Source organism: Numida meleagris, chromosome 12, assembly GCF_002078875.1.
Source record: "Numida meleagris isolate 19003 breed g44 Domestic line chromosome 12, NumMel1.0, whole genome shotgun sequence".
Taxonomy (NCBI): Eukaryota; Metazoa; Chordata; class Aves; order Galliformes; family Numididae; genus Numida; species Numida meleagris.
Genome location: NC_034420.1, coordinates 2833108 through 2858815, shown reverse-complemented (window position 1 = coordinate 2858815; position 25708 = coordinate 2833108). Strand labels below are relative to the sequence as shown.

At 45.7% G+C, this 25708-nt stretch overlaps 1 protein-coding gene across 5 annotated transcripts in view; it reads left to right on the top strand.

Annotated features, from left to right (window-relative positions):
* Positions 1–25708, top strand: part of KCNIP1 (potassium voltage-gated channel interacting protein 1) — a 334161-nt gene that overhangs the window by 296483 nt on the left and 11970 nt on the right. For all 5 annotated transcript variants that reach the window (XM_021410087.1, XM_021410088.1, XM_021410090.1 and 2 more), the window contains exon 2: positions 20311–20435. In XM_021410087.1, coding sequence (XP_021265762.1) covers positions 20311–20435 — 125 coding nt within the window. The remainder of the gene's footprint in view (positions 1–20310; positions 20436–25708) is intronic.

Below are 25708 nucleotides of genomic sequence, written 5' to 3'. Positions count from 1 at the left end.
TACTCTGTAGCCTATTTAAAAATATGTTCAATAACATAGCATAAAATTTGATGGATATCCTCAGTTTCATTGCAAGGATTTTTGTTTAGTTTCTTTTCTTTTAAAGGTAAAAGGCATAGATAACAAACTGCTTCAGAGACTGCCAAGGACAAGGATTTTAGGCTTTGCCTGCACAGCATTTTCTAAACCAAATGGCAACATCATTGAAGATGTGTCATTGTGTAAATATATATATATTTAAAAAAAAAGGAAAAAAAACTTATGCCCAATCTAAATCTCCCCTTCTTTGGTTTGAAATCATTTCCTCTTGTCTTGTCACGGCAGACCCCACTGAAGAGTCTGTCCCCTTCCTTCTCACAGCCCCTTTAGATACTGACAGGCCGCTCTCAGGTCTCCCTGGAGCCTTCTCTTCTCCATGCTGCACAGCCCCAGCTCTCAGCCTGTCCTCACAGGGAGCTGTTCCATCCCTGGGAGCATTTTTGTGGCCCTCCTCTGGACTCAATCCAACAGGTCTGCATCTCTTGTAGTTTGTCCCTTCCCCTTCAAGACAAAGCTTTATTTGGATTGTGGAATAAAGAGCCATTGCATGACATGGGATTCAGTGAGGAAAGAGCATCATTTGCATGCACATTTGTTCTGCGTGGACATCATTTCCAGAACAATGTAATAAAAAAAAAACAGCAAACAAATGCTCCTGAAGGTTAAAGTAAGAGACTGCTAGTATAGCCTGGATTTCATCTTCTTAGGAAGCTTCTATTCCAAATTACACAGCATCAAGGTTGCATAGCATCAGCTGATGAGAGGTTGTATTTACTAATCCTCAGGTAGGAGTTAAATATTTCATGAAGGCCATCCTCGCCAATATGTTCAGTTAAAATGCACTGGCGAGTTAGAGACGCATATTGAGAAAGGTTGATGTTGAAAATTAATTATACCTCAGTGTGTGCTCACAGGCTTGGCTTCCTTGCAGTAAGAGCTTGCAGGGGACTAGGAATGGATGTGTGAATGTTGGGCTATTCCTCAACGCTGCCGTCCTTTTGGTGAAGGTGCTGGGAGGCCTGTGGGCTGTTGCTGGAGTGGAGGTAGAGCACCGGTGCAAGGGCTCTTTCTGGGGATGCGGTGCCTGGGGACATCATTTAGCGGTGGGTTGTTGGAGCAGTAGGGTTAGGTTGTGGTTGGACTTGATGATCTTGAAGGTCCTTTCCAAGCTGAGCAGTTCTATGATTACACCACATCTGTCCAAATGTCCTCTTGCAAAACCCCTTTGGGCAGGATTGGCTTTGGAGAAGGGTTCAGAATATTTCTGAAGGGGCTGGAGTGTTGGCTGGTTTCATGCTGGAGGAGCTGGGATCTGTCGGTCCTTCCAGTTCCCTCTGCTGCTGGAGATGCCATCAGGATTTCTGATGTTTAGACCCTGGCAGGGTGCTGTCATTTCTCTCACACAGCTGAGTAATTGTGTATGCATTAACAACATGCTGATCTTCTGAAGTGGTGTTTCAGGAGTAACTTGGTATGCGCGCTGACGGCGCAGTATCGCGTTCTGTCTGTTTTGATAGATGTCATGTCCTCACGTCTTCCTGCGCTGCGGGCACTGGAGTAGTGCAGGGGCTGTGCTTGGGGGGAGGGCTGAAACAGTTCTTAGGAAATGTAGGAAATAAAACGAAGTAACGTGCCTGCTGTGGGCATTCAGCTTAACTTCTAGGGGGACGTGCACCTCACATGGTTGTCTGGGAGGTGAAACTGAGGGTGAGGTGGAAAAGACCTGGATTTCAACCCTCTCTGGCTGCTGGGTGGCTTGCCATGAGGACGGTCATGTCAGGTTTGGGTAATGAAGATCAATTCCCAACTTAGTTTCTGCACCTGCAGAAAGTTTTTGTGAGTTTTTCTTTTCAGTTCTGCAAACACAGAGCTTACATAACGTCTACTGGTTTGATTATTTTATTTATCACTGGTGAACCATTCTTGGAACACTGTTTATGTGCCTTTTTCTTTTCTTTATATCGATGCTTTTGCAGAAGCAACAGTCAAAATAAAAGGGATCTTATCCATGCAAAGCCAGCAATGAATAATACCTCAGAGGCAGCAGTTCTTAAATTCTGTTGGTGTCAAGTATGTTTCTGCATTTCCACTGAGCTGCAAGATGCTAATCTGAGCCTTTCTCGTGGAATTGAAACATAACAGAATTTGGGGGAAGCGTGGCAGCTACACAGGCTGGGTGTACAGCACAAAGGGACCTCGTGTCCTGTCGTGAGTTAATGTACAAATAATTGAATATCTTTGTATATCCTTCAGCAGGATGAGATAATGTTAACGTATATCTATGTTCAGCTAAAAGTAGTCCCTGTTTTTCCATGTCTCTCTCCCATTTTTAATCTGTTTTTGCTGAGAACTTAATATCCCTACAACTCCATAATGATGTAAATAATTTATATACTCCAATTAGCTGTCTGGAAGATGCCAAAAGCCATTCATTTCATCAACCCTGAAATTGTACCTTTGGAATTAAATCAAAGCACTCTGCAGTATTAAAACTATTATGGACTTTTTAAGATGGTTCATAGCGTAGAAAATGGGTTTTGTGTTGCTCTGCTTTTATGGACTACAGAATCACTTGGAAACACAGCATGTGCAGACACCTCATCCTTCTTGGGTTCCATAGGGCCTCTCCATTCAGGTGTGTCTGCGCTCAGGGCACTTCTGAGCAGAAGGATTCCTGTGGTGGGTGACCAATCTGTCATTTTGCTGCTCTTCAGATAACAGCAATAGAAATTAAGTAGGAAAAGATGTTATCTTGTTGTAAAGCCTGCTTTGCATTTCACTGATGCTAGTTGAGCTCTTCTGACTTGTTTCTGGCTTACCCTAGTGAGAAAAGGACCTGTTCACTTTGGCTCTGTGTAATACAACGTTACTGTTGAGAGGGACCAGCTGAGGTAGTGCCGGTCGTAATGGAGATCCATCTGACTGTGCAGTGAAGTTCCTACAAAGATATCCAGCTAACTGACTGTCATGTTCTGTTGCTTTCTCAACCATTTAACCTGCCTGCTGATGACTGAGGTAGGAAGGAACGTGGTCAGCTTTGTAAAATAATCACAAGGGCTGCAGATCATCAGTGCATCAGAGGGAGGACAGAACAAAAGTACCCCGTGCTATTTGCAGGTGCTCCTCTGCCTCAAAAGGTTTTCGTCTTGAGGATCCATTCTGTTGAAGGTGTGCAGTAAGTAGGTAGTCACCATCGGTGTGTTTCTCTTCTGTTGTTGTACGAGAGCACAGTCCTTCCATACGATGAGAGCAGCTTGGTTAGCTCTTCTAAAGGAGAGCAGAAATAAAAGCCATGTTAGTCCCTTTGAGAAGAGGGAGAACACTGGTGTGGGTCCTGCCCATGTTTGCTTCAAGCCTTGGGGCACTCACAGAGCGCGGCACGGAGTGAAATGGCCCACAGTGCCGTTATTAGGAGCTGTAATGGCTGACGTTGTAGTTGACTGATGAGCATCAGTCTATCTGAATAACTGAAATTGTTTTGCGTGAAACTTTTTGCTCAGTACAAATTCTCGGGGGAAGTATTTACCTTAGTTCACTCAAAGACATGGGATGGAGAGGAAGCTGAAAGGAAGGTGCTCCATGATGCTGTATATTTGGCTTGGTTTTTTTCTGTACTTCTAATGAAATCTCAAGTGTTCGTGTTTTGTTTCATCCTTGTAGAGCGGAATCTAACTGAAGCATCTTGGGATGGTGTGGGGTTGTTTTTTTTTGTGCTTGTTCACAGCCTTGCTTGTATCTTCCTTTGGCAAAAAAGGGAAATAACTTATACTGGTACTGTGTGGTAGGTTTGGGCCATTTATCTGTCAGCGGTCACATCTGGGCTGTGTGGTTAACTAAATGCAAATGTATTAATTATAATAAAGAATGAGGAAATGAAATGCAGTCTGTCTGAGAGAACAGTGAGATCTGGGCTGGCCATGGTGATTAATGATCATCATTGCAGCAACAATCCAAACAGAGCTCTGCGTGCCACGCAATAATTTGTTGTGCTGTAGTATCATGCACTAAGATTCGTTACAAAGGTTTCTCCAAGCCCACCAGTGCTTTGATGGCTGTGCTGCCTGCTGTATCAGTGGGGACATAGCTGAAATTCACACACACAGTCCATAATTTATTGATGTGCCGTGAACCTGAGCAGTTCTCCATAGGGAAAGGAGAAGTAGTTCTTCAGGAGGAAAAAAAAAAAAACCCAAAAACTGTCAAAGCAGCTCCTGCCAAGTGAGTGCTGGTTATTAATTTATTAGCCCACTGCACAGTTTATTTTGGTGTGAAGCTGGGCAGCTCGTTTTGATCTTGTGGAAGGTGTTTGGATGTACGAGTTCAGCTCTGGCTGATTGCTGGGGAGCCAGACAAGAAACCAGCAGCTTGCTGGGTCATGGAGTTAGTTCCTATATCAGTGGTGCGTTTTGGCTTTTATAATGTCTGGTGGCAGCTGAGACCTGAATGCTGCACCAGAACAGGCCGAGATGAAGAAGCTATGCGGGTTTTCCCTGCCCCTGGGCCTGTGGAGCAGGCTGGGTGCAGCAGATGGGCTGTGGGGCCAGGCTGCATGCAGAGCCCCTCTGCAGTGTGGGGGTCTGTGCCTTCCCTGCAGTGATTTCTGTGCCGGATCAGTTCAGCCAGTCAAATAAGCACTTCTTAGTGAAGGATGTAAGTCTGTCGTGTATAACATAACTGAATCTGAGGGTTGTGAATCTTGCTGAAATTTTGCACCATTATGTAGCTGTTGCACGGGGAACTTTGAGTACATCTGCAAGATATGACTTCCACCAAACCCTGAAGTTCAGACGGCCAAAGCACACACAAAAGCTAAATACATCTGGACATCTAAAATAAAATACACACGGTGAGAGCTTGTAACTGCGTTAAGTGAGATGGCAGCAGTGCCTGCTGGCCCGGGGTGAAGGAGGAACCCTGCTCTGAGCCATCTGTGCTGCGGGTAGGAGCGTGGAGGTGGCAGCCCACTTCCTCTCTAAATAATTATCCATGTTGTTGGTTGTTTGTTTATTTTTCCAGTCCTGCCAATGCGTTGCAAATAGAAATAATTCGATTTCTAGACATAGCTGGAATTGTTCTCCTGGCTGAAGCTTGGTGAGCTGGGCTCCGTGTGTTCCCAAGTCCTGTGAGGTTGCCCTGGCCCGTGAGCTGCTCAGCTGGCTGATGCCCAGCAGGAGTGCAACATCTGCCTTTGGGAAGAGATCCTCACCAACCTTGCTGCTTGTTGGAGGTGCAGCGTTAGCATAGGTGGGAAGGAAATGCTCTGTATACACCCAAGAGGGGAAGATGAGATGAGAATTTGCCTTTTGTTTTCATACAAGAAATTAGCGGAAAGAACAGATGCTGGTTTGTGCATTAAAAAAATATTGTTCTTCTTCCTTTTGCCTCTACTTCTTTCTCTTCGGTATTTTAAAGTGATGTTATGAGACTCTTTAAACCAGTTTCATTACAGTTAATTCTCCCTCTCCTCAGGCAGCTGCAGCTTTATGTGGCACATTTTTATTACACCCACAAGCTTTTTGCTTGCTAATAAATAATGGTGGTAGATTTTTTTATGAAATAAATATGGTCTTTCATGGTAGCAGAAAGGGAAAATAACTTTTTTCTTCATGCATCTCTAAATTATAAAAACGAGTGTGGTTTTCATTACTTAATTCTAAGGACACATGGCTTGGTTATGAAAAGAAGGATAAAGATCCTTGACTTGCACCATTAGCGGTAACGAGGAATGTCATGATACAAAAGGTGCCTGAAATCCCATTTGTTGGGAATCCTGGAAGTGGATTCCTAAAACGATTTGTAATGCAGTCAGTTGTGCTTTCAGCCGAAGCTCTGGCTCCTGGCAGGATGCCTATGAGCAGTCTGGGCCGTGGCAGTGCTGAGACTGGGAGCGCTGCCTTCAGCTGCAGAATGGGAGCGTGGCATGAGGCTGATGGCTGGAACTTCCAGAAAGCCTGCATGGATTTAGAGGGTGGGTCCCTCCACTGGCCCCTGGGGCAGTTGTTGCGATGGCTTGGCTCTGCTGGGATGTTAAAACCTGCTGCACTTCACTGATTTGCCCAAGTGCCATGGACTTACTGTTACTAGTAGTGAGCTTCAGAATGGAAGCTGTGGTCCAAATTCTTGTGCTGGAGCTGAACCCTTTCTCATGGACAGGAGCCATCCCCTGACACCCATGTTTGCCTCGTTGTCTCCTCGCTTTCAAAAACCTACAAGAGAGCTGTTCTCAACTGGCATGGTTTTAAATCTAGAGTCATTTCACTTAACTTGGATAATTTACAGCAGTACAGGGAGACATTTCTTTTGGCTGAAGAACATCCTTGAGAATTTCAGGGTAAGACTGCTTTACTTGAAGAAATGGAGTTGGAGAAGCTCATAATTGGGAAGGGATAGCTATTTAAATAGTCAATATAAATGGGACATAATTAACATTACCTTAATCCCTCTCCTGTGGTTGTTAAATCCACACACAGGAAGCTCAAATTGAGGACGCGTGTCCAAATGTATCTTAATTAAGTCCTAATTAACTACTTAAACAGTTAATCCTCCTCTTAAAAGGAGACTTCAGTGTGCATAAAAGTAAAAACTTCCATTTGTCCATTTGATGTCCACTGCTCTCCCTGGTGGCAGTGCTCCTTGGCCCCGCAGGGAGAGCGGTGCGATGGGGACAGGGGAGCGGAGCCAAGGTGCCACGGCTGTTCCCATAGCACTGTCCCCTGTCTCTGCAGGGCTGTGGCCCAGTACCGTGTGATTCTATGCACCACTGACAGGAGGGACGGGTGAAGGTGCCAGACCCTGTGCCCAGCAGGGCAGCGTGCTCTGTGCCCATGGTCCAGGGCAGGAGGAGTGTGGCTGGCTGTGGGGCAGGCCTGGCAGCACGCAGTTTCCCTCGTGCAGCTCTGCGCCTGCACGGCTCTAACTCTGCTTTCCCATTATTCTGGGATTAGGCCAAAGCTTTATTACATTTCTTGCAGATGATTAAAAGGGGAATTGAAATTGCAAGAGGAAATCTAAAGCATTCAGAATGGGGAAATTTTCCTTCTTTAATCTTCGCTCCTTCTGACTACGATATTTCAAGTGAAGTGTTTCTGCCTACCTACAGCAAAAAGTGGCCCAGGTCAGAGCTGGATCAGCTGGCAGCAGCGCTCACATCTTGGTTCCCTCTTCCTTTTGCTGGTAGTCCTGTGGCATGTGGGTGTCAGTGCCCAGAGCAGAACGGGGAGGGCCAGAGGGCTGTGTATTTGGGTGCTCCCGGGCTACTACTGGGATGAGCTTAGTGCTGATGTCACGTCCATCAAAACCTGTTCTTTGCATCTTGCTCTGTTGCAGAGCTCTGCTCATGCAGAACAGATGAGAGCTGCTCAGCATTTACATCTCAGACAGAATACCCTCATTTCATCCTGGTGATGTATGTTGTTGTTTGTGGTGGTTTTTTTAACTGTTCTTTGCAGTGCTTTCCTGTCTTTGTTTCTCGCTCACTTGTGGTTTATTGTGCAGCTCCATTAAAACAGGATGGAATAAATCAAATTATGGGATCTAATATATTAAAATGTTTTCATGGCTTCTCTAAAATCAAGTTGCTGATAAAGTGTGCACTTGAGCACCATTTGCTCTAAGGGACTGGCTTCCAAATCCTGCTCATACTGCTAGCTGTCTCCCATCCCTCACAGGCATGACAGCTCCTGGTCCTGGATGCACATCTGTGTTGCTAAACAAAAGTAATCAGAGTCAGCATGAAAATTTAATAAGCTGCATTCTGGCATTAGTCATGTTCTCAAGTGTGTATTTGTTTTCTGGCGGCACAAGTCCTCGGGCAGTGTCAACCAGAATAGCACTGGTGTTTAGAGGCACTGCTGTGTGGAGCGATGTGAAACCAGCAGCGGTGGTGCTGTGAGTGCAGACTGGAGCTCTGAACTTGCCAGTATTTTTAGGGGGATTGATCAAAGGCATGACTCGGCCTGGGAAGCTGTAAACCTCATGGCCTTCCCCTTCTAGCTGGGAATGAGCATGCTTCAGAAGTAGAGTTTCTCAGACCAATCAGTGGAATTTTAATTTCAGCATGGTAAACATTAAATAATTGGGTACTTGGACTGCAGGGCAACTTGTCAAGTGCACAGTTGTCCTGAGCAGGTGTGTGCTGAGAAACTGTCTTACAGCGTGGTGAGCCCTGTTCCCCTTTTTATCCTACCTGCAACATCGACCACTGCTGCAGGGGCAAACTTTCCAGGTGACCAGCACTGCCAGCTGGGCTGGTGTCTGGGAATGAGTGAGCTCCAGCCCCTGTCCTGAGCCTGTCCTGCCTTGTTGTCTGATGCTGTGGCCCTGCCTGCTGCTGGGCTGCTCCGCTTGGTGCACGGTGCCGGTGCTGGAGTGCGGTAGCAGTGCTCGAGCTGCCCATGCACCCAAGGGCTTGGCTCACACCATTGTGTTCTTCTTCCTTGTGTCTGCTCAGCTCTTCAAGTCTGTGTGCAGCATCAAGTGTAGGCGCTCAAAAAACCCCTTCTGAGGGGGGAAAACAGGTTGGGGTTAAGACTGCAGTTAAACCCTGCATGCATGAATGCACAAATAAAATATTTTTGCTATGATAACCCAAGGATAGCATGTCCTTGGATTAGGCTCTGAACTAATTACTATTTGATTGCTTGATTCTCCCACATTATATATTCATTGATTGCTGTTGATCCAAAAGCCTTTTTCTAAGTGAAAGCCGGAGCAAACCAGTGCTCATGGAAATCAGCACAGTAATAAATCAGGGACTGGGAGCGTCTGATTTGCTTTTCAATGAGGAAAGAAAAAAACATTGGCAGCAATAATTCTTCTCAGAGAATAAGTCCATTTGTAATGCATTGTCTTGACTCATCAGAGGCTTTCTGATGAATAACCTCTTCCTAAAAAACGATTTTTTACTTTCAGTTGCTTCAGTTATAATTCAGAACTGTCCTATGACTACTTCATTTATTAAGTGCCCTCTAAAGAGCTTGCAATATTTCTCTAGAAAAGTACTGTGCTTCGGGTTAGCATCCTTGCTGCATCTGGTCCCCTTGGCTGCCCTGGAGCCCAGCCCTGCCCCAGTGCTGCTTGCACTCCATTCTCAGGATGGGGCTCTGCTTTGGGGGCCCAGTAAGGCGGCAGCTCGCTGTGGCTGCTTGCTCCCTCGTTTCCATCTCTGCCCCTTATCCAAACACCTGCAGGAGACTCCCACGCTTGTATCGCTTCAGTGAAAGCACAGTAGTGGTTAAGCTATTGGATTAATGTTGTGAGTAGCTGTGGTAGGAATGTGCTCCTGTGCTTGTTACCATCAATTAGAAATTGGTCTTCAGCCTCAGCGCTGTCTGCAGGGGTGTGTGGCTTTGTGCCCTTCTGCTGCTGCCTGTCACATCCCCGGCCTTCAGTCTGCACAGGCAGAGGGCAGCTTTGTTATAGTCAACCAGAAAACAATTTTCAGGAAACAAGTTGTGAACATTTCTGCATCTTCTCCTCATCTCTGTCCACAAGCAAGTAAAACAAAACTAGTGCTAACGGCCTTCAGCAGCTGACTTCCTTCCCCCAACCAGGTGTGATTGTGAGTGTCCCAGAGCCTCCTCAGTGCTGTTCCTGGCTCCCTGGGGCTGAGCACGTCTCCTGACCCAGGGGCAGCCCTGAACCACACACTCGTGAGGCTGCGCTGCTTGGGCACGGCTCAGCCTGGCACACTGGGACACGGGCTGGGTGCAGCAGCGTTGTTCCCCTGTTATTGATGAGAACAAACCCAAACACTGTGTGCTGAGTGTTAATAGCCTTTAATACCAGCGCCCCAAAGGCAGAAGGTGACTGTAAGTCATACTGATCTGTCTGTGCAGAGATGTTCAAAGCTGACGGGAAGAAGTGATGCAATATATTCTATGTCTAGATAATAGAGTCAAATGGAAAGTGCTGCTGAGTTCCATGGACTGCAAAATGCATGTATTGCAGGGGACACGTTGCTGAAGAAAGCAGGTGAAAATTATTCACCTGCATAAAGCTACTGTGTAAATATTTTTCCCTTTTTCTTTTCAGCTGGGGATTCCAAATGGCATTTCAGTGTCATAGGTCAATACCAAATGATGCGCTGTGGTCCTTGCAAAGCCTCTTGCTTTACACTGGGTAGCGTGAAACAAAACTTTGTGAGATAAACTGCTGTGTTGTGAAATGCAGAGGAACGGGACTACGTGAGGAGCAACGCAATGAGAAATGCAATTTGCAGAGCATCTCCCATTGCAGGTTTTCACTTGCCTCCTTGTCAGCAGAGCTGACCCACCTGGAGGAGAGAAGCTTTTCCACTGATTCTGTTGTGTTTATGAAACAAACATATTTTTGTTTCTTAGTATGGCTTTGTTTCATAAGAGGCTATGTTGGGGCTGCTCTGCCTGAGAAAGCAGCTGAGCCGGCTGTTGAGCTTATTGGAAAGTGCAGTTAAAAAGAAATTCACTGTTAAATAAAGAGAAGTACAGAATGTGAATAAAAAGCTTGCTTTCTAACTTTAATAATCGGGAAGATAATTAATTTTCAGTCGAATCATTGAAACTTGGCTTTAGGAAATTTTTTCATCCAGCGTAGAAAAACCTATTGTTACCCAGAGCTTTGTGCTAGTTAAGAGCTCTTTTCCCATCTGTGCAAAGAGAAGGCGTTGTTTATATCTGTTTATATCTGGAGGGTGTTATTCGGCCTCAAGTCTTGATAAGGCATAAGACTTCCCAATATAGAGAAACAGATTATCTTTCCCTTTTTTGCCGCACATCTATTGTATTCTTGCTATTTTTTAATAATCTCTAATCCATCTTTGTTTTTCAAGACTACTGTTTGCCCTGGGACCTTGCTGTGCGCTCTAGCTCTTATTCATTGAATTCACCCTTAGTGAATCAGAACACAGTTACCATGCTTTGTGTAATGGCTCCATTCACGTTTCTGTTCTCCAGCCTAGTGCTAACCGGCAAATGTAGAACTCTGCTTATAGGCCTTGAAGTGGGAAACTTTTCCTTCCTGTCCTTGGGACACCCAGCAAACTGGGATTTCCTGAGCAGGGGGTGGTTTCATGGCGAGTGGTTCTACTGCTCTTAGAGATCTGGGACCCCTTTATGCAACCTGTGCGTCCTCTTTATTTATTGCAGACCTTTCTGGGCAGATCAAGAAAGTCTTGTGATGAACGTGTGATAGAGTACAGAACATTAGATCTTGCTAATTATTTTTATATGCTTTTGGTAAAGCTCCTAATATGTACTGCTCTCATTAGTGTGTGCTGTAATCTATGTCTGTGATTTAAGTCCATGGTTTGTTGTTGGCTCTTTGGTCTTGAGGCCAGCTTCTCTTGGAAGTAGTCATGAAGTTTCAGTTCAAAAGGAGAAAGTATAGAGGAATCTACCCTTGTTTCTCGGAGTGAGTGCTCAGATATTTAGCATTCATTTCCATTGTTGACCATTACATAGTATTGTCTTCTGTATCAGCATTGTTCTTCCATTACAGCAGCCATCTACAGTGCCTGCTGGGGTTTCCTCATCCTGGTCTCATTTTTTTTTCCTGATGTGTTGCTCCTTCAGGCGCAGAGCTGCAGGGAGCAAGGCTGGGCAGCAGTGCAGCCTTACCTGACCTGAGTGGTGTGTTCCACTGTGTCAGCAATGCTGCTGGGAGGCCATTCTGGCACTTGCTTCCCTCTAATACTAAATTTCCTCTATTCTCACACTATTTAACAGCCACTCATAAAGACTTCATGTAATTCAGTTATGCCTCCATCAAGAGCAAGCGGTGCTGGTGCCATGTGGGCCTGGCTCTCAGGCCCTGCAGAGCCCATGGTGCTGCGAGCACGCTGAGGAAAGCTCGTGCAGCGTGGAGCTATGGGCTATGTGCAGACAAATGGCTTCTGCTCCTAACAGTGGGTGCCAGGCTGACCGAGGGCAGGGGCTGCCCAGGCTGGGGCAGTAATATTCTGATCAGAGCTCTTGCACCTTTTGAAGGGCGTTGCTGATCATGAAGGTTATTGCTGATTGTGAAGGTTATTGCCGATCGTCTTGTACACCAAAGTCTCCGCTAGAAAGAAACTGTTACTACAAGAAAGTACATGCATATCTTTAAAATAAATGTTGTTACTTTTAACGAGCTTTTGATAATGAAATTTTATCCTAGGGGATGAGGATAGCACAAAACAACGTTATGTGTGAAGTGACTGCAAAGAGCACCAGTTTCATGGATGTCCAGGCCACCTAAGAGTTCTTCACCTTACTAATCAATCATTTGTTCTATTGCTACAGCTGTCAAAGGGCTTTATTATGGAGAGGAAACAGAAGGCTGGGATCCTCCCCATTGCTTGTTAGCAGACTCCAAAGATTGCATGCAAACTTCTCCTTATCCCTTACCAGAGTGTCTAGGGTGGCTGTGACGTTGCTGTCTTGCTGCATGCGTGGGTGCTTGCATGAGTGCATGACTGCTGCATGCTTCACTGCACGTGCCGTCCTCAGTCTCAGGTCATGCAGGGGACAGCACGCTCTGACTTCCTTTCCTGCCCCATGGGGTAAGGGAAAGAGGCAGTTAAGCCAAAAAAAAAAAGGGTTTTTCCAGATATATTTTCCTACAGTCACTGGGAAAGGGGACCCCATGGCACTTTTGCAGAAGCCCTACCAATGTCACGTTAAAATTAAGAAATGACAAAGTTGTGTATGGTTGTCACATTCTTTTTGTTCCATTTTTTTCTTTTTCCTAGACCCCGCTCGATGGTTTTACGTGTATCAGAGAGGTAAAATTTAAACCAGTTTGACTATATTGGTCGTATAACTTCTGCAGCAAAATCTTTCTTAAGCTGGGAAACAGTTTTACCCCGAGGCAGAGTTTCTCCCCTTCCTTGCTGGCAGCAAACACACTGAGGTGCTCAAAACCTGCCCAGTTCCCAGGCTGGGACTGCCAGGTCCCCCTGCTGAGGGCAGCCCCAGTCAGTGTGTCCTTCTGTGCATGGCACTTCAGCCTGTGGTACAGCAAGTCGCCTTCTTACTAGCTCAGCTACTCTCCATGTGAAGTTTTAAGATGGTATGAATGGGAATTTTCCAAAAATCATCAGAATGAAGCAATTTTCTAACCCTTTCAGTGAGGTTTATTTGCACATCCACCTTAGAGCAGCTGCTTGGAGGAAATCACTTGTCCTGTAAGCACATTCTCTGCATCATAACACATGGAAAGGCAGCGAAGCACCCAGGAAGCTCTCAGTGGATTTCTACCCGTTTTGACAAGTTGTTTCCCTCATAAATGCTGCTACGGAAAGGTAGGATGTGCAAAGAAAGCACGAATAGCAACCCTTATTTCAGGGTGCAGTGGAAGGACACCCTGCTGTCTCCTACCCAGGAAATGGCCAGAGCCATCTTATTCCAAACGATATGTGGAGTTAGCACGTCTGCAAAAATATCTACTCTTCAGACTGCTCTACCTGGTATTAGTGGTGTGCCAGAAAGACATTTTGGAGGGACCTGTGGCCTCTGACTCCTTTTCAGAGTTTAACCCTGTTCTAGCTTCCCTGTGTGCGTCAGGGGACGTGATTACAGCAGTAGAGGCAGAGGAATTTATTAATACCTGATGTTTTGCACGGATCATTGCAAGGATTAGCCAAGAAATACTATAATTCTTCTTGGGTTTTTCATTTGTCAGTTTTTGTCTTGCTCTCAGGATTTTGTTCGCACTTAGGTTTTATGCAGCTTTTCTCCCCAGCTGGTGGTACGCCGGGTTCAGATGGGCAGAACACTCCTGTCAAACCTGGGTGTGTTTCTATGAGTTTGGCATTGCTGCTTTACTGGGGAAAATGGAGCTGAAAGTCAAAGGGGTTTCAGGGAAAGAGTAGGTCAGGAAAAGAGAACTGATCCCTTCTGTTGATTTATCAGCTGGAGAGCCCCTTTGGCTTGGGGATTCATCTATCCATAATAATAATAATAACTATACCTACTAATAAAGGACTGTTAAAGTTGAATGCATTCAAATTTGATACTTCAGTAGGTGTCATAGTGCAATTCTTTAACTGTTGCTCCCTGAGCAGATCCTACCAAACCTGTGTGTGGGACTTGGATGTGCAGGCCTTCTGGGACTGCCATTGGGAACAAGCCTATGGTTTCCTTGCTGTCTGCTCTGTGGGGCTTGTGGCTTCGTGTTGCCAGGTTGGGTCACGTAAAGGCTCGTACTTAGTTCTGCCTTGGTGGAAATGCTCAGAACTGCAGAGGAATTTGTGACCATTGCAGCTCATGGAGCTGTGCTGATATCAGCCTTTGCCCCTCCAGGAGCGGCACCGGGGCCACCTGGGTTCTTACTGATCACTGTTTGCTGCCTCCCTTTGGGCTGCGTTGTGGGCCTGCAGTGTCCTTGGGGCTGTGGGATGGCACCATGGCTGCTCCATGGCCGGGCACTGGGAGTGCTGGAGAAAAGGGGTTGGCTCCTGATGCTTCCCAGTTGAGTCCTGTCCAGCAACTGCAGCCCCGGGCTTTGGAGCAAGATGTGGAGAGGCCACTGCTGGCTGGGGAAGGCTGGGCAGGTTCCTCAGTTCAGGCCCCATGGCTGTTCACAGCCACAGCCGAGGAAGCAGCTGCTAAATAACGTGCAGTTTTTTCTACTGTATACACAACTACAGTTCAGCCTTGTCTGCAAGCAATTTAATCCATTCAGCTGAGGAATATTGATGAGGCACTTTTGTAAGGCAAACAGGAGCTGAAGCAGCCGCTGTAAGGTGCACTGCCAGCAGGGGAATTCCGCAGGGCTCACCCCATTGCATGCCCCTGCTGCTGGGCCACGTTCCTGGCTGGGAACAGCCCGTGTTGTGGAGCTGTGCTGGTGGGTGTTACCCTGCTGGTGTGTTTCAAAGATAAACTGCTAGTGAAACAACTTTTTCTGTACTGTGGCAGATGAATGCACTTATGTCCAAGGAAATGGAAAGATCTGGAGAAGTGAAATACTGGAGCAGGTTGTGTTTCTTGAAGTTAATTGGACTTCTTGTCTTTAAGATAGGACCGAGTTCCTCTGCCTGGTGTGGTGCAGAGCAGTAGTCATACGGAGCTGAAAATCTGCTTTCCTCAATGATGAAATAGTTTTGTTCATAGACATGTGGTTGCTCGAGACAAGCTTCTAGATGAGTGGGCTTAAATTACTCTGGTTCATCACTCAAATACAAACTGTGCTCAGCAAAGCTTGCAGCAGTGAAAGACCGATTACACACTCTCTAAGTGTGGAAATCTTCAAATCATAAAGACAGCAAAAGGTAAAATTAGAGCTAATGTGAAGGGATGCATAAGCCAAGCCTCATCAAGTAATTTCCAAAGTGTACTCATTTAAAATATTGATCTATTCTAATGAAAAATTGTTCTCTGCTCTCTGCAAGCAGAAGAGAAATGAAATGCACTATCTTCTATTAGAAACATTGCATAAAATGTGCATGAAAGTGCACATTTCTTTCTAAAGTGAAATGACTATTTGTTTGACACACAAAACATGCCTACCCTGCAGGCAAATATAGATGGCTTTTTTGCAGGGGAAAAAAAAATAAACTGAAGTGATTATTAGAACTTGGTCCTGCTTTGTGGTAAGGTCACCAGAGATGCTTCTCCCAGCCAGAAGAATTCACACCCTGCTATTAAAGCAGCTATGAAAATACACCCAGAGGTGAATTCTAAACCTCGGTTCTATTTTCCCTTCCTCTAACTCTAACCAGATGTCAAGTAGAACAACCTAAGCAAAGGCACGAGCAGTTCTGCACCTGCCAAGCGATGCAGGGATTACTCCCAGGTCAATTTCAGCAAGCTCTTAAGAGATGCTTGGCAGAGATGCTGGAAGCAACAGCTGCATCCAACCGCTGCTGCTGCTCACACGCTGCAGAGGTGACATGCACATCCCTTGTGTCACCTGCTCCCCGTCACTCACTTGCAAGTTGAAGGAGAAGAACATTTCCCTTTAAACCAATCCCATGCCTGATTCCTGCACTCAGATTCTCAGGGTGTTAGTCAAACTTTCAGCAGGACAAAAACAAGGAGCGTGACACTGATAAAATATCTTCATGTCTTGCTTTCTTGATGAACACATGCAGTTTTAGTTTTATCAATATATTTGTACTTGTACTCGACACCATAAAGTTCGTTTCAGTTGAAGGAAAAAAATAAAAATGCGGTGTTTGAGTGTGAGGGCTTATATTTCATAGTGATATGCTGGGAGGGACTGAGCCAGGGTGATAATGAAAATGTAGGTAAGAGCTACAGCATGCGTGATAGAAGTCAACTGTAGGTGGGGAGGCCATTGAGGTTACTGTGGTCCATTTATTGCCTTTCTGAGAATAGAAGAAAAAGGTTTTGAAGAGCTGACTTAAGAGAAAACGCTGAAAGGAAACAAGTAATGGGATCTATTGGGATGGGTGCTGCTGGGCTGGGAGGGAGGGACCCTGTTGTTAGGGTCTCCATGTGCAGGTCTCTGCAGCTCAGGGCCAAGGGGATGAGAAGTGATGCTGCTGAAGGAAAAGCTTTGAATATTGGGTGGAAAAAAAAAGTGTAATTGTGAATAGCAGGTGAACACGAGGGAGTGAGTGCTTGATGTGTGAGGCTTATTGGTGTGAAGTTACTCCTAAATTAAGTTTTATCCTTTAAAATAGAGAAATGTTAGGGTGAAACTCTGCAGAAAATAGCTCTTTGTTGGCAAGTGATGGACAAAATGACCTAATAAGTCTGTCTGATTTTCTGTAGTGAGGCTCCAAGAAATGCCCAGGTCTGCTCTACTGGGGCAGGGCACACTCCGGTGAAGGAGCAGTTTCACCCATTTTTAGTGAACTTACCACAAAGTTGTTCTGGTATTGCTGGCAACGTCCCCCTTGGCCAGATCTTAAGCTTCCCCTGGGGACCATCAGATGCTCTTCAGGAGCAGAGATTAACGTTGGTTCTGGACAGAAGGAGAAAATAAAGCATCCTTTTGAAAGGGATGAACTGTTTGTCATTGCAATTCTGCAATCTCTTAAAAAGAAAAGAGCCACATTGCTCAGTGTGGGAGATGGAAGGGAATCTACAGAAATATAGCTTGGCTTATTTTCCACACAGAGATACCTGTTCTGTGGGACTGAAGCTCGTGGACTGGTTTGTTGGGAAAACCTCTTCCTGCAGGACAAGCTGGAGGAGGTGAATTGCACCCTTGAAATAATGATCCTGTGGATAAAGCTACAACTGTCAAAAGACAATACGTCATTATTAAATTAGCATGTTCGACAAGTAGCATTTTAAGAACATTTTGAAAAACCATTTCAGTATCCTAATTTTGGATCTGCTGATGTAAGGGATGTCTGGATAAGTCAAAACACAAAGATTTGAGCTGTAGTTGCACAGAGCTCTTTTTTTAAGCTACTATAGACCTCTAGAGTGAGTTTTCTGAGTGAGACCTTTATCTTTAAATACTTGGCGTTAGAATATGAATAGAAATTGCAGTAAGCATTAAGGAAGGTTAGTATCTTAAAAACTCATTTCTTAAGAGGAGGTGGCAGAAGAATCTATGCTAAATAACTAATTTTTACGAGCATGTCTGTGTCCTATTCATAAGGATTTTCTCAGCTGGGACCTTCGTGCCTCTGTAGAGACATTGTGAAAAGCCACATTGTGGGGGCCCAAATAAGACCAAATAGGAAGGTTAAACCCCCCCGGCTGGCATCCCTCCTTGGCCTCGCTGCTTATGTGGGATGGCGTGGCTTTTTCTCTTTGTTGAGTTCTAGGATATAAAAACTAGCTGATTGGTGTCTTGCACTTGCATTGCTCCCACCAGGGGCAGCAGGGAAATGCAGCAGAAGTACTCTGGGCTCCTGTGCATTTCACGAAGGGTTTTAGGTGACGTTGAGTTAATGAAATGGTGTTTCCTGTGCAATGGATGGGCCAGTGATCAGTACCTGCAACCTTCTCTTCTCCTTCTCTTACATCATTTTCTTCTTTTCTACTGTTCATTCCCCTTCCCCTATTCTAAGCAATTCCTTCCAACCTTTCTCTCTGCAGCTTTTTCTACATTGCTTCATCTGACATCTGTCCTCTTTCAAAGAAAATAGCCTTTTTTGCCTTATTTCTCGTTACCTGTTTTTTTTTTTCCTCCAGCAGACATCCTTTTCCATCTCCTTTCTTCTAACAGCAGTTAGCATTCCTCACCTTTCCCTATTCCCTTGGTGTGGCCTGCCTCCTTCAGGTCTCTCCCTGCCGCTTGCCATTTCGCAGTCATTTCTCCTGCACTGGGAGTGTGTGTGATACCCTCATTCTGTTCTATGCTCTTACCAAGTCTCTTACCTTTATTCCCTTTCTGTTTCCCTATGACTTCTGCTAAGACATATTTCCTGCATATATGAGTGTGTATATATATAAGAATTTGTACAGATATGAAAAATTGAGAGATATATACATAAATCTTTTCTTCTGTCATATATATATATATAAATTACCAGAAGTTAATCTCTGTAAGTCCCATAAGGTACACTTAAGAAATAATAGTTTTATTCTGGTCTATTCCTTCAGTTGTCTGCTTTGAAACCTTGCCATGGTTTTAATCACAGCAACTCCATTTCCTTGCACACTTCTATATCAAACCTTGTCTATCAATAAGAATTACAATGGTAATCTCATAACCTAACACATTTTTTCAAGGCACCACCGTATCTGTTTTGATAATACTGTGCATTGTGTGTGCAGTCCATGGTAATGAAGCAGTTGATGACCATTTTACTGAAAATGGTTTGGAGGGATTGCTAGCTTTTGTACCAAGCAGTCTTTGGATATGGATGGGATACTAACGAGCACAGCTGTGCTGAAAAGGACCTGGGAGTACAGGTGGATGGCAGCTGGACACAAGTTGGTAATGTGCCCTCACAGCCCAGAAAGCCAACTAGATCCTGGGCTGCATCCAAAGCTCTGCAGCCAGCAGGGTGGGAGAGGGGATCTTCCCCTCTGCTCTGTGCTGTGAGGCCTCACCTGGAGCGCTGTGTCCACATGGGGAGTCCTCGGTACAGGAGAGACATGGAGCTGTTGGAGTGTGTCCAGAGGAGGGCCACAAAAATGCTCACAGGGGTGGAACAGCTCCCTGTGAGGACAGGCTGAGAGCTGGGGCTGTGCAGCCTGGAGAAGTGAAGGTTCCAGAGAGACCTGGGAGCGGCCTGTCAGTATCTAAAGGGGCTGTGAGAAGGAAGGGGACAGACTCTTCAGCAAGGTCTGTTGTGACAGGACAAGGGGAAATGGTTTCAGACTAAAAGAGGGGAGATTTTGATGGAATATAAGGAAGAAGTTTTTACAATAATGGCAGTGAGGCACTGGCACAGGTTGCTTATAGAGGTGGTGGATGCCCTGTCCTGGAGATACCCAAGGTCAGGCTGCATGGGGCTCTGAGCACTGATGGAGCTGTATGTGTCCCTGTTCACTGCAGGGAGTTGGATGAGATCTCCTTTCAGGGTCCCTTCCAACTCAAACAGTTCTATGACTCATGTCAGCTGAAACCTGCCACTGATCTTTGAAGCTTAAATAATCTCAAATTGACACGTACTAAGCACTGCTATATTTTTGGCATTACCTGCACTGTTGGGAAATGGAGCTGACAGGTAAAAAGATAAGTCAGAGAAGAGGTGAGGTTAAGAGAATCCAGCATGTGGTACATCTCGCATATTTTTCTTCCTTGTGGGAGAGCAATCTCCTGGATAAAATAACACGAGCATTTTTCACTGCTTATCAGTTTCTATAAAGCCTGTACAGATGCAGGCTGGATTCATTCTAGATTCAGTAACCGTGGGCATAATTTGAATTTCCTTTGGGATGAATGCGGCCTTCGGTGTCTCGGTAGCGAGCGCTTTGCTTAGCATACAGAAGAGTTTCCCTCGCTGTTTACCCTCAGTGTAATGTCGTTGTCTAATATGCTTAAGCATGACTGCTCTCTTACTTCTATTTGCTCAGCTTTCTGTCAGCTCAGTACTTTGAAAGGCCTGTTCCTCAATGCTGTTTCAATATTTAGATAAGAGTATCTGGTGTTGCCTTTTGGAGCAGTGTGTCTGCTGCCTGCCCCTTCTGTTCTCCCGTCAGTTTTGGCTTTGTGAATGGGGTGCTAATTGGCAGCCCCAGTAAGAAGTATGAGCTATTGCTTTACTCATATGGCTTTTACTTTGCTTTTGAGAGGTTGAAAACAGTTTTACAGATCAGTTCTATTGATGGCTCCTTTTTTTTCTCTGTTGCTCTTGAAATCCAATCTGTTTTACCCATCCTGTTAACAGAGCAAAGGTAACAACCAAAATGAGTATTTTCCTGTCTTCTCTTTTAGATAAAATTGAAGATGAATTAGAAATGACTACGGTGTGCCATAGACCCGAAGGCCTGGAACAGCTCGAAGCACAAACCAATTTCACTAAAAGAGAGCTTCAGGTGCTTTACAGAGGATTTAAAAATGTAAGAACAACACCGCAGTGAACTGGATCTAGTATGTGTGTCTCCACCAGCATCTACTGCTCAGCTGCCTTTTGTATCGTTCCCCTGTTACATGCCAGGAGTTCTGCGCTGTATCTCCTCTACCACAGCAAAATGAACTCACAATCTGCCTTTCCATCTCATGTTGGTGCCCCCGTAATCTGCTTAAAATGGGGATTGGGTGACTATTCAGCACAGCATGCTCATCACGTTTATTCCCTAAATGTCACTAAACATGCTGTAAATTCCTCAGCTGTGCCTGTACTTCAAGATAACCTGCAAATGTTTTCATGTTTATTTAATTTTTGCTTGCTTAATTCTTGCTGCCAGTTGAGCTGTATTGTTTGTTTGTGATTAGATGCCTGGGATTTTTGTTTGCTTTTTCCCTTCCCCTATCTTGGAGAGTTCTTGCTCTTCTAGTAAGATGTTACCGGAGCACATTAGGACTACAGAGTTAAGGGTAAGTAGGGAACAAGGCAGGAGCCAAACAGACCTCGGAAGTATCAGGGTGAGGGGGTAGGAGACCCCAGGTTTAGGAAGGAGGAAACGTGCTGGCTGGCATAGCTGCGTGCACAGAACTTTGTGAACCTCAGCCCGAGCCAGTTCTCCCTGATAGGGTTGGTCTCCACGAGTCTGTGAACCTCACCTTGTGGGTCCCCTGCTGCTGCCTCACAGGGACTCGTAATAAATAGAAAAGGGATTTTGAGGCTACGTGGAGCAGATGTGTTACAGACCTTGAAGGCTGAATAGTCATTACATGACTGCCTGAGGGTCTAAGTTTAGGCAGACATGTGTTTTGTGTCAGGCGATGCTTTGATGATGATTAATGGATCATTATTAAACTAGCTTGATAAACGCCATGTGGTTTTGAAGTTGCCCTGTTGGACTGTTCCAGTATTTCAGCAGAACACTGTAACTTCTTGAAAAGTCAAGTCCCTTGGTTGAAGCCCTGACAAAATAAAGCTGGGCCACCTTAAATACAAATCTTGCTGGGGGAAAACCTGCTGGATGTTGTGAAGGTGCTTTCTTATTTTTGACATTCCTGAAATATGGTTGCATCGTATCTCCTGCATGTACCTGACTTCTCTGGCACAGCACGGCTGTGTGTACCTGTGGTTGGTGCATGAGCTGTGCTTGTGCAGCCCTTGCTGGACGTAGGGAGTCACTTCATGTGAGGACTTCAGTCTGACCACTGAAGATGGACCTTCTGAAACCTCTTTGTGCTTTGGCCCGTCAGTAACAAAACACATGGCTTTTAAGACAGAGCTCAGCAGGTTAATATGTGGCATAATGTGATATAGCCCCCTACAATGGGGAACAGAACTCAATGTGTTCCTAGCCACTGTGTTTTCCTATCTTGCTGACATGCCTTCCTTGCTGTGTACGGGAGCCCGGTGCTGGGCTCCATGCTGAGAGGGAGAGGCTGTGTCAGCAGCCCTGATGCAAACCAGAGGCACCTTGTAGCTCTCAGCAGACCTGGGGTTTATCCCTTCCCCCTCCCAGTTTTGCGATCATTTTGCAGTACAGAGGCACTACCTCCAAGGGCATGAATAAAGGTGCATATAACTTGTGAGTTCAGCCCACTGATGGTCTCAGTGTTAATTGGCAGTGCTGGCACGATCCTGGCTTTGTCAAGTTGTTAGGAAAGCAACGTGTTCTCCTCCAGCTGCTGTGTACACAATATGCATGAAGCTTTAATATTTAAAGTTTAAATTGAAAGGGCAGCTTTTAGCTTTTCTGGCCTATAAATCATGGTTTCAATGGAATGAGTAATTACACACAGTAGGCAAGCTATGTCAGCTGTTACCACATTTCCCGTTGTACTGAACCGTGTGCTTCTTGGGATGATGTTACAGTGCCATCTGGAGATTCAAAGTCCCTGTGGGAATACAGCCATTTTTCTCTCTGGCTCGTGCTGCTTGCTCTCACTGATTGCACAGGTCGTGTTTAATCACAAGGCAACAGCTGGGTCACTGCAGGGCCAGCTGCAGGCACTTGGAGCAGGCACAGAAGGAACGAGGTCCTTCCTATTCCCGCTGTATTCATAGCAGCCGAGTGGTTGGGTGGTCATGTTCACGGACATCCAGCCATAGGCAGCTCAGTGCAGCCTGGTCTTGCTTCCAGACTAGTGCCCTGTCTGACCAGGGTCCTAACTCCCCATACTTTCCTTTCTTAATGTTCTTGTGTCTCTGAAGTCTTTCCCTACGCACCCTAGGAAGGGGACAGCGCAGGCAGCGTGGCAGCAAGGGGCACTGGCTCTGGGAGGTGAGTGCGTGCTCTGCTGCAGCCCTGTGAAAAAGCTGAGGGGTTTCTGGGCCAATACCAGTGGCAGAACTGATTGGGCAGGTTAATGCAAAAGTTGTCAGCTCCTTGAGCAGAAGCAAGTTCTGAAAATACAGGATGTCTGGGGAGGGAAAGATACGTGCAACTCCAGAGTTCTAGAGAAAGTCAAGTTACTCTATTTGTTCCAAGCTGCTGATAGGCTTTCATGTCTTATGTTTCGGCAGCCAGTAAAGCTGCTCAGCAGAGAACTGCATTGTTGTTAAGTCTGTTCTCTTCTTTTATTTCTGTCATTAAAAAGAAATGTTGGCTACTCTCAGTGCTCCAAGACAGCAAATCTTGATACAGAAAATGATAACCGCTGATAAGTACCATGCACCCGGAGCTGACCCATAAGGGTCTCTGGGCTGACAGCTGCTCCAGGGAGGTGGTGGAGAAGAAGGGGAGGGCAGAATTTCACTGGGGGTTCAGGCAGCAGCCAGGGATGCAGCTGGGATGGACCATGGCCTCAGGCTCCTCCTGGTGTGTGACTGCCTGGTCTGATGTTTCTGTACTGGACTGGTTGGAGGCTTCCACCAAAGTGCATCTCGGCCACTCCAGCAAAGCAGAGCAGCCAGACCAGCTGCCACGTGTTCCCTCTCCCTGTGCCTTCACCTTTCTTTTCTTCTTGTTGAAAGGGTGCTGTTTTCTATTATCTCCTGATGCTGGGACCAAAAGGCTTAGTTTATTTTAGTGGTTATCTCCTCCCCTAAGGTGCATTTTGCGTTATGCAGAATATTTGTTTTGCTGCTGTCAGAATGGAGCCTGCATGACACAAGGTGTTGGGGCTCAGGGCTTTGGCTGTAGTTCTGTAAGAGCAAGACAACTGAAGCAGCAAAAAGCAGTCTCTGGTGGATCTTGCCTTGGTTTAGCTTAACAAGATAAAACATGGTTGTTTCATAAGTACATGGGAAGAGAGAATTGTTTGAGCTAAAAGCCATGTTGGCGTGGGATGCAATTAGAGGTTTCTGTTCTCTGGCTGAGTGATGTTTGGGGATCAATTTGAATGAGAGGGAGTGAGAAACGATTTATAAGATTCCAACTAATAAATTGACGACCGATGAAGTGCCCACCAACAACAGCGTTTTGGGCTCAGTAGTTCAATACATCTCTTTTGGACTTTCTCATTACTTACATTCTTTGGATGGAGTGCGTGAATGTAAGAGGGTTGGGATCTTCATGGGATTTTCTGCTTTCTTCAGGAGGTTTTGCCCTGTTAGGGGAATGGCTGCTAGCTGCAAGGGGTACTTTGCAAAGACGGGATGAGAGAACAGCAACCCCACATAACAAAGGGACTGCTGGGAACACTCTGGTTTTGCTGTAGTGTGACTATTTCAGCAAATCTGCAGTGGGTGAATGAGGCTGCTGTGAGATGGAACATCTGAAATTAGTCTGGGTATGAAGACTAAAGCAAGCAGTGTGAACAAGATAGGGAAGTTCTGATATTTTCATAATGCCACGAATATACTGCTGGCTCTGAGAGAACACAAGAAAGGCAGCAGAATAAATAGGATGTGGATTGGCATAGAGATGCAAATCTGGGTTGTGGATCCTGAAGGAGAACGCATGGATCTGTCTGATCAGGGAACTTAATGCTTCCAGGGTAGCAAAGCGTGACCCTCCGAGCCCTCCTTGTGCTGTGCTGTGCTGGCTGAGCTAGCCAGGAGCAGTCCAGGTGGGCTGTGTTAAGTTTAGCTCACCTCCTTCAGTTCAGCCATAATCCCTGCTTGTCTGCACTGCACATCTTTGAAAGCAGTCAATGAGGTTAATTTCTGATTCTAGCAGAAGAAAGAACCCCAAGTGCGATTTTTCTTTGAGTTTTTTTTCCCAAGTGTGGTTTTCAACTCCTTTGTGTTTTCAAAAGAAGTCAGAAGGTCGATCCATACACGTGACAGATGCTGTCAGTGCCAGTGCTCAGTAGCTGGGTTTTGGGAAAGGAGGGGTTGTTCTGAGCTTGGCAACAATACAAATTAAGTGTTCACTTTTCATATTAGACTCTTCAAAAGAATTCATAGGTTTAAAAAAAAAAAAGAGGTGTTTACCTGAAATTTAACCCACTGCTGTCAAAGGAAGGCCTTGTGTACACTGGAGTGGGATGTGCTTTCTGATGCTGCTATGAAATTTCTCTTGCATGAGGAAAGCTGTGCTGTCTTCAGTGGAATTTCAGCTGGCACAGAGCTTACCTGCTTGTTTTCACAAGAGAGATTTCTTTCGAGTCAGCTGCCTTAAGATGTGCTGTGGCACTAATGAGGCCTCTTGAGCTTTATTTGACTCTTACAAAACAAAATGGTGATCAATTAAGTGTAAATGAATTGCTACTAGCATGTATCTGAAAGCAGCCCTGTTATGTAGAGCTAAACAGGGCGATCAGTGTCAGCACTGTGCTCCTGGAGGTTTGATGCAAACTTCCATTTGCCTTCCATATGGATCATCAGAAGCGAGCAGGGCTGTGTGGAAACTCAGAAAATGTAATGAGGCCCAATGGCCAGACCTGCTGTGGGAGATCTCGACTCTTTGAGAGCAGTGCAGCTCCTCTCACTGTGCCTGCCCAGTGTTGATGCACTGGGGCTGGGGGCACAGAGATGCGAGTGGTGGCCGGGGCTGCTGGGATGGCCTGGGGCAAGGAGGAGGTATGGAGAACAATGTAATGGGTAGTCCCTGTGTTTATAAACTGACTTGAAGCATTGCAGTGGTCAGGAAGAAAGCATCTACCCATGAATGGCTGCTGTCTCATGGCGATGGAACCAGGCAGTGGCTGTTTTATCAGGAGCTTTGGGGAGTTTTGAGGGTACTCATCTAGCTGGGAATTCTGCCCTACAGCACAGCTAGAAAGCCTTGTTTGTTTTCTGTACGAAGGACACCCCAGGGCCTGGCCCTGCAGCTCCTGCTGGGTTTCCAGCTGCTCCAGCTGCCTGTTTTGCAGACCAAGCCTTGGG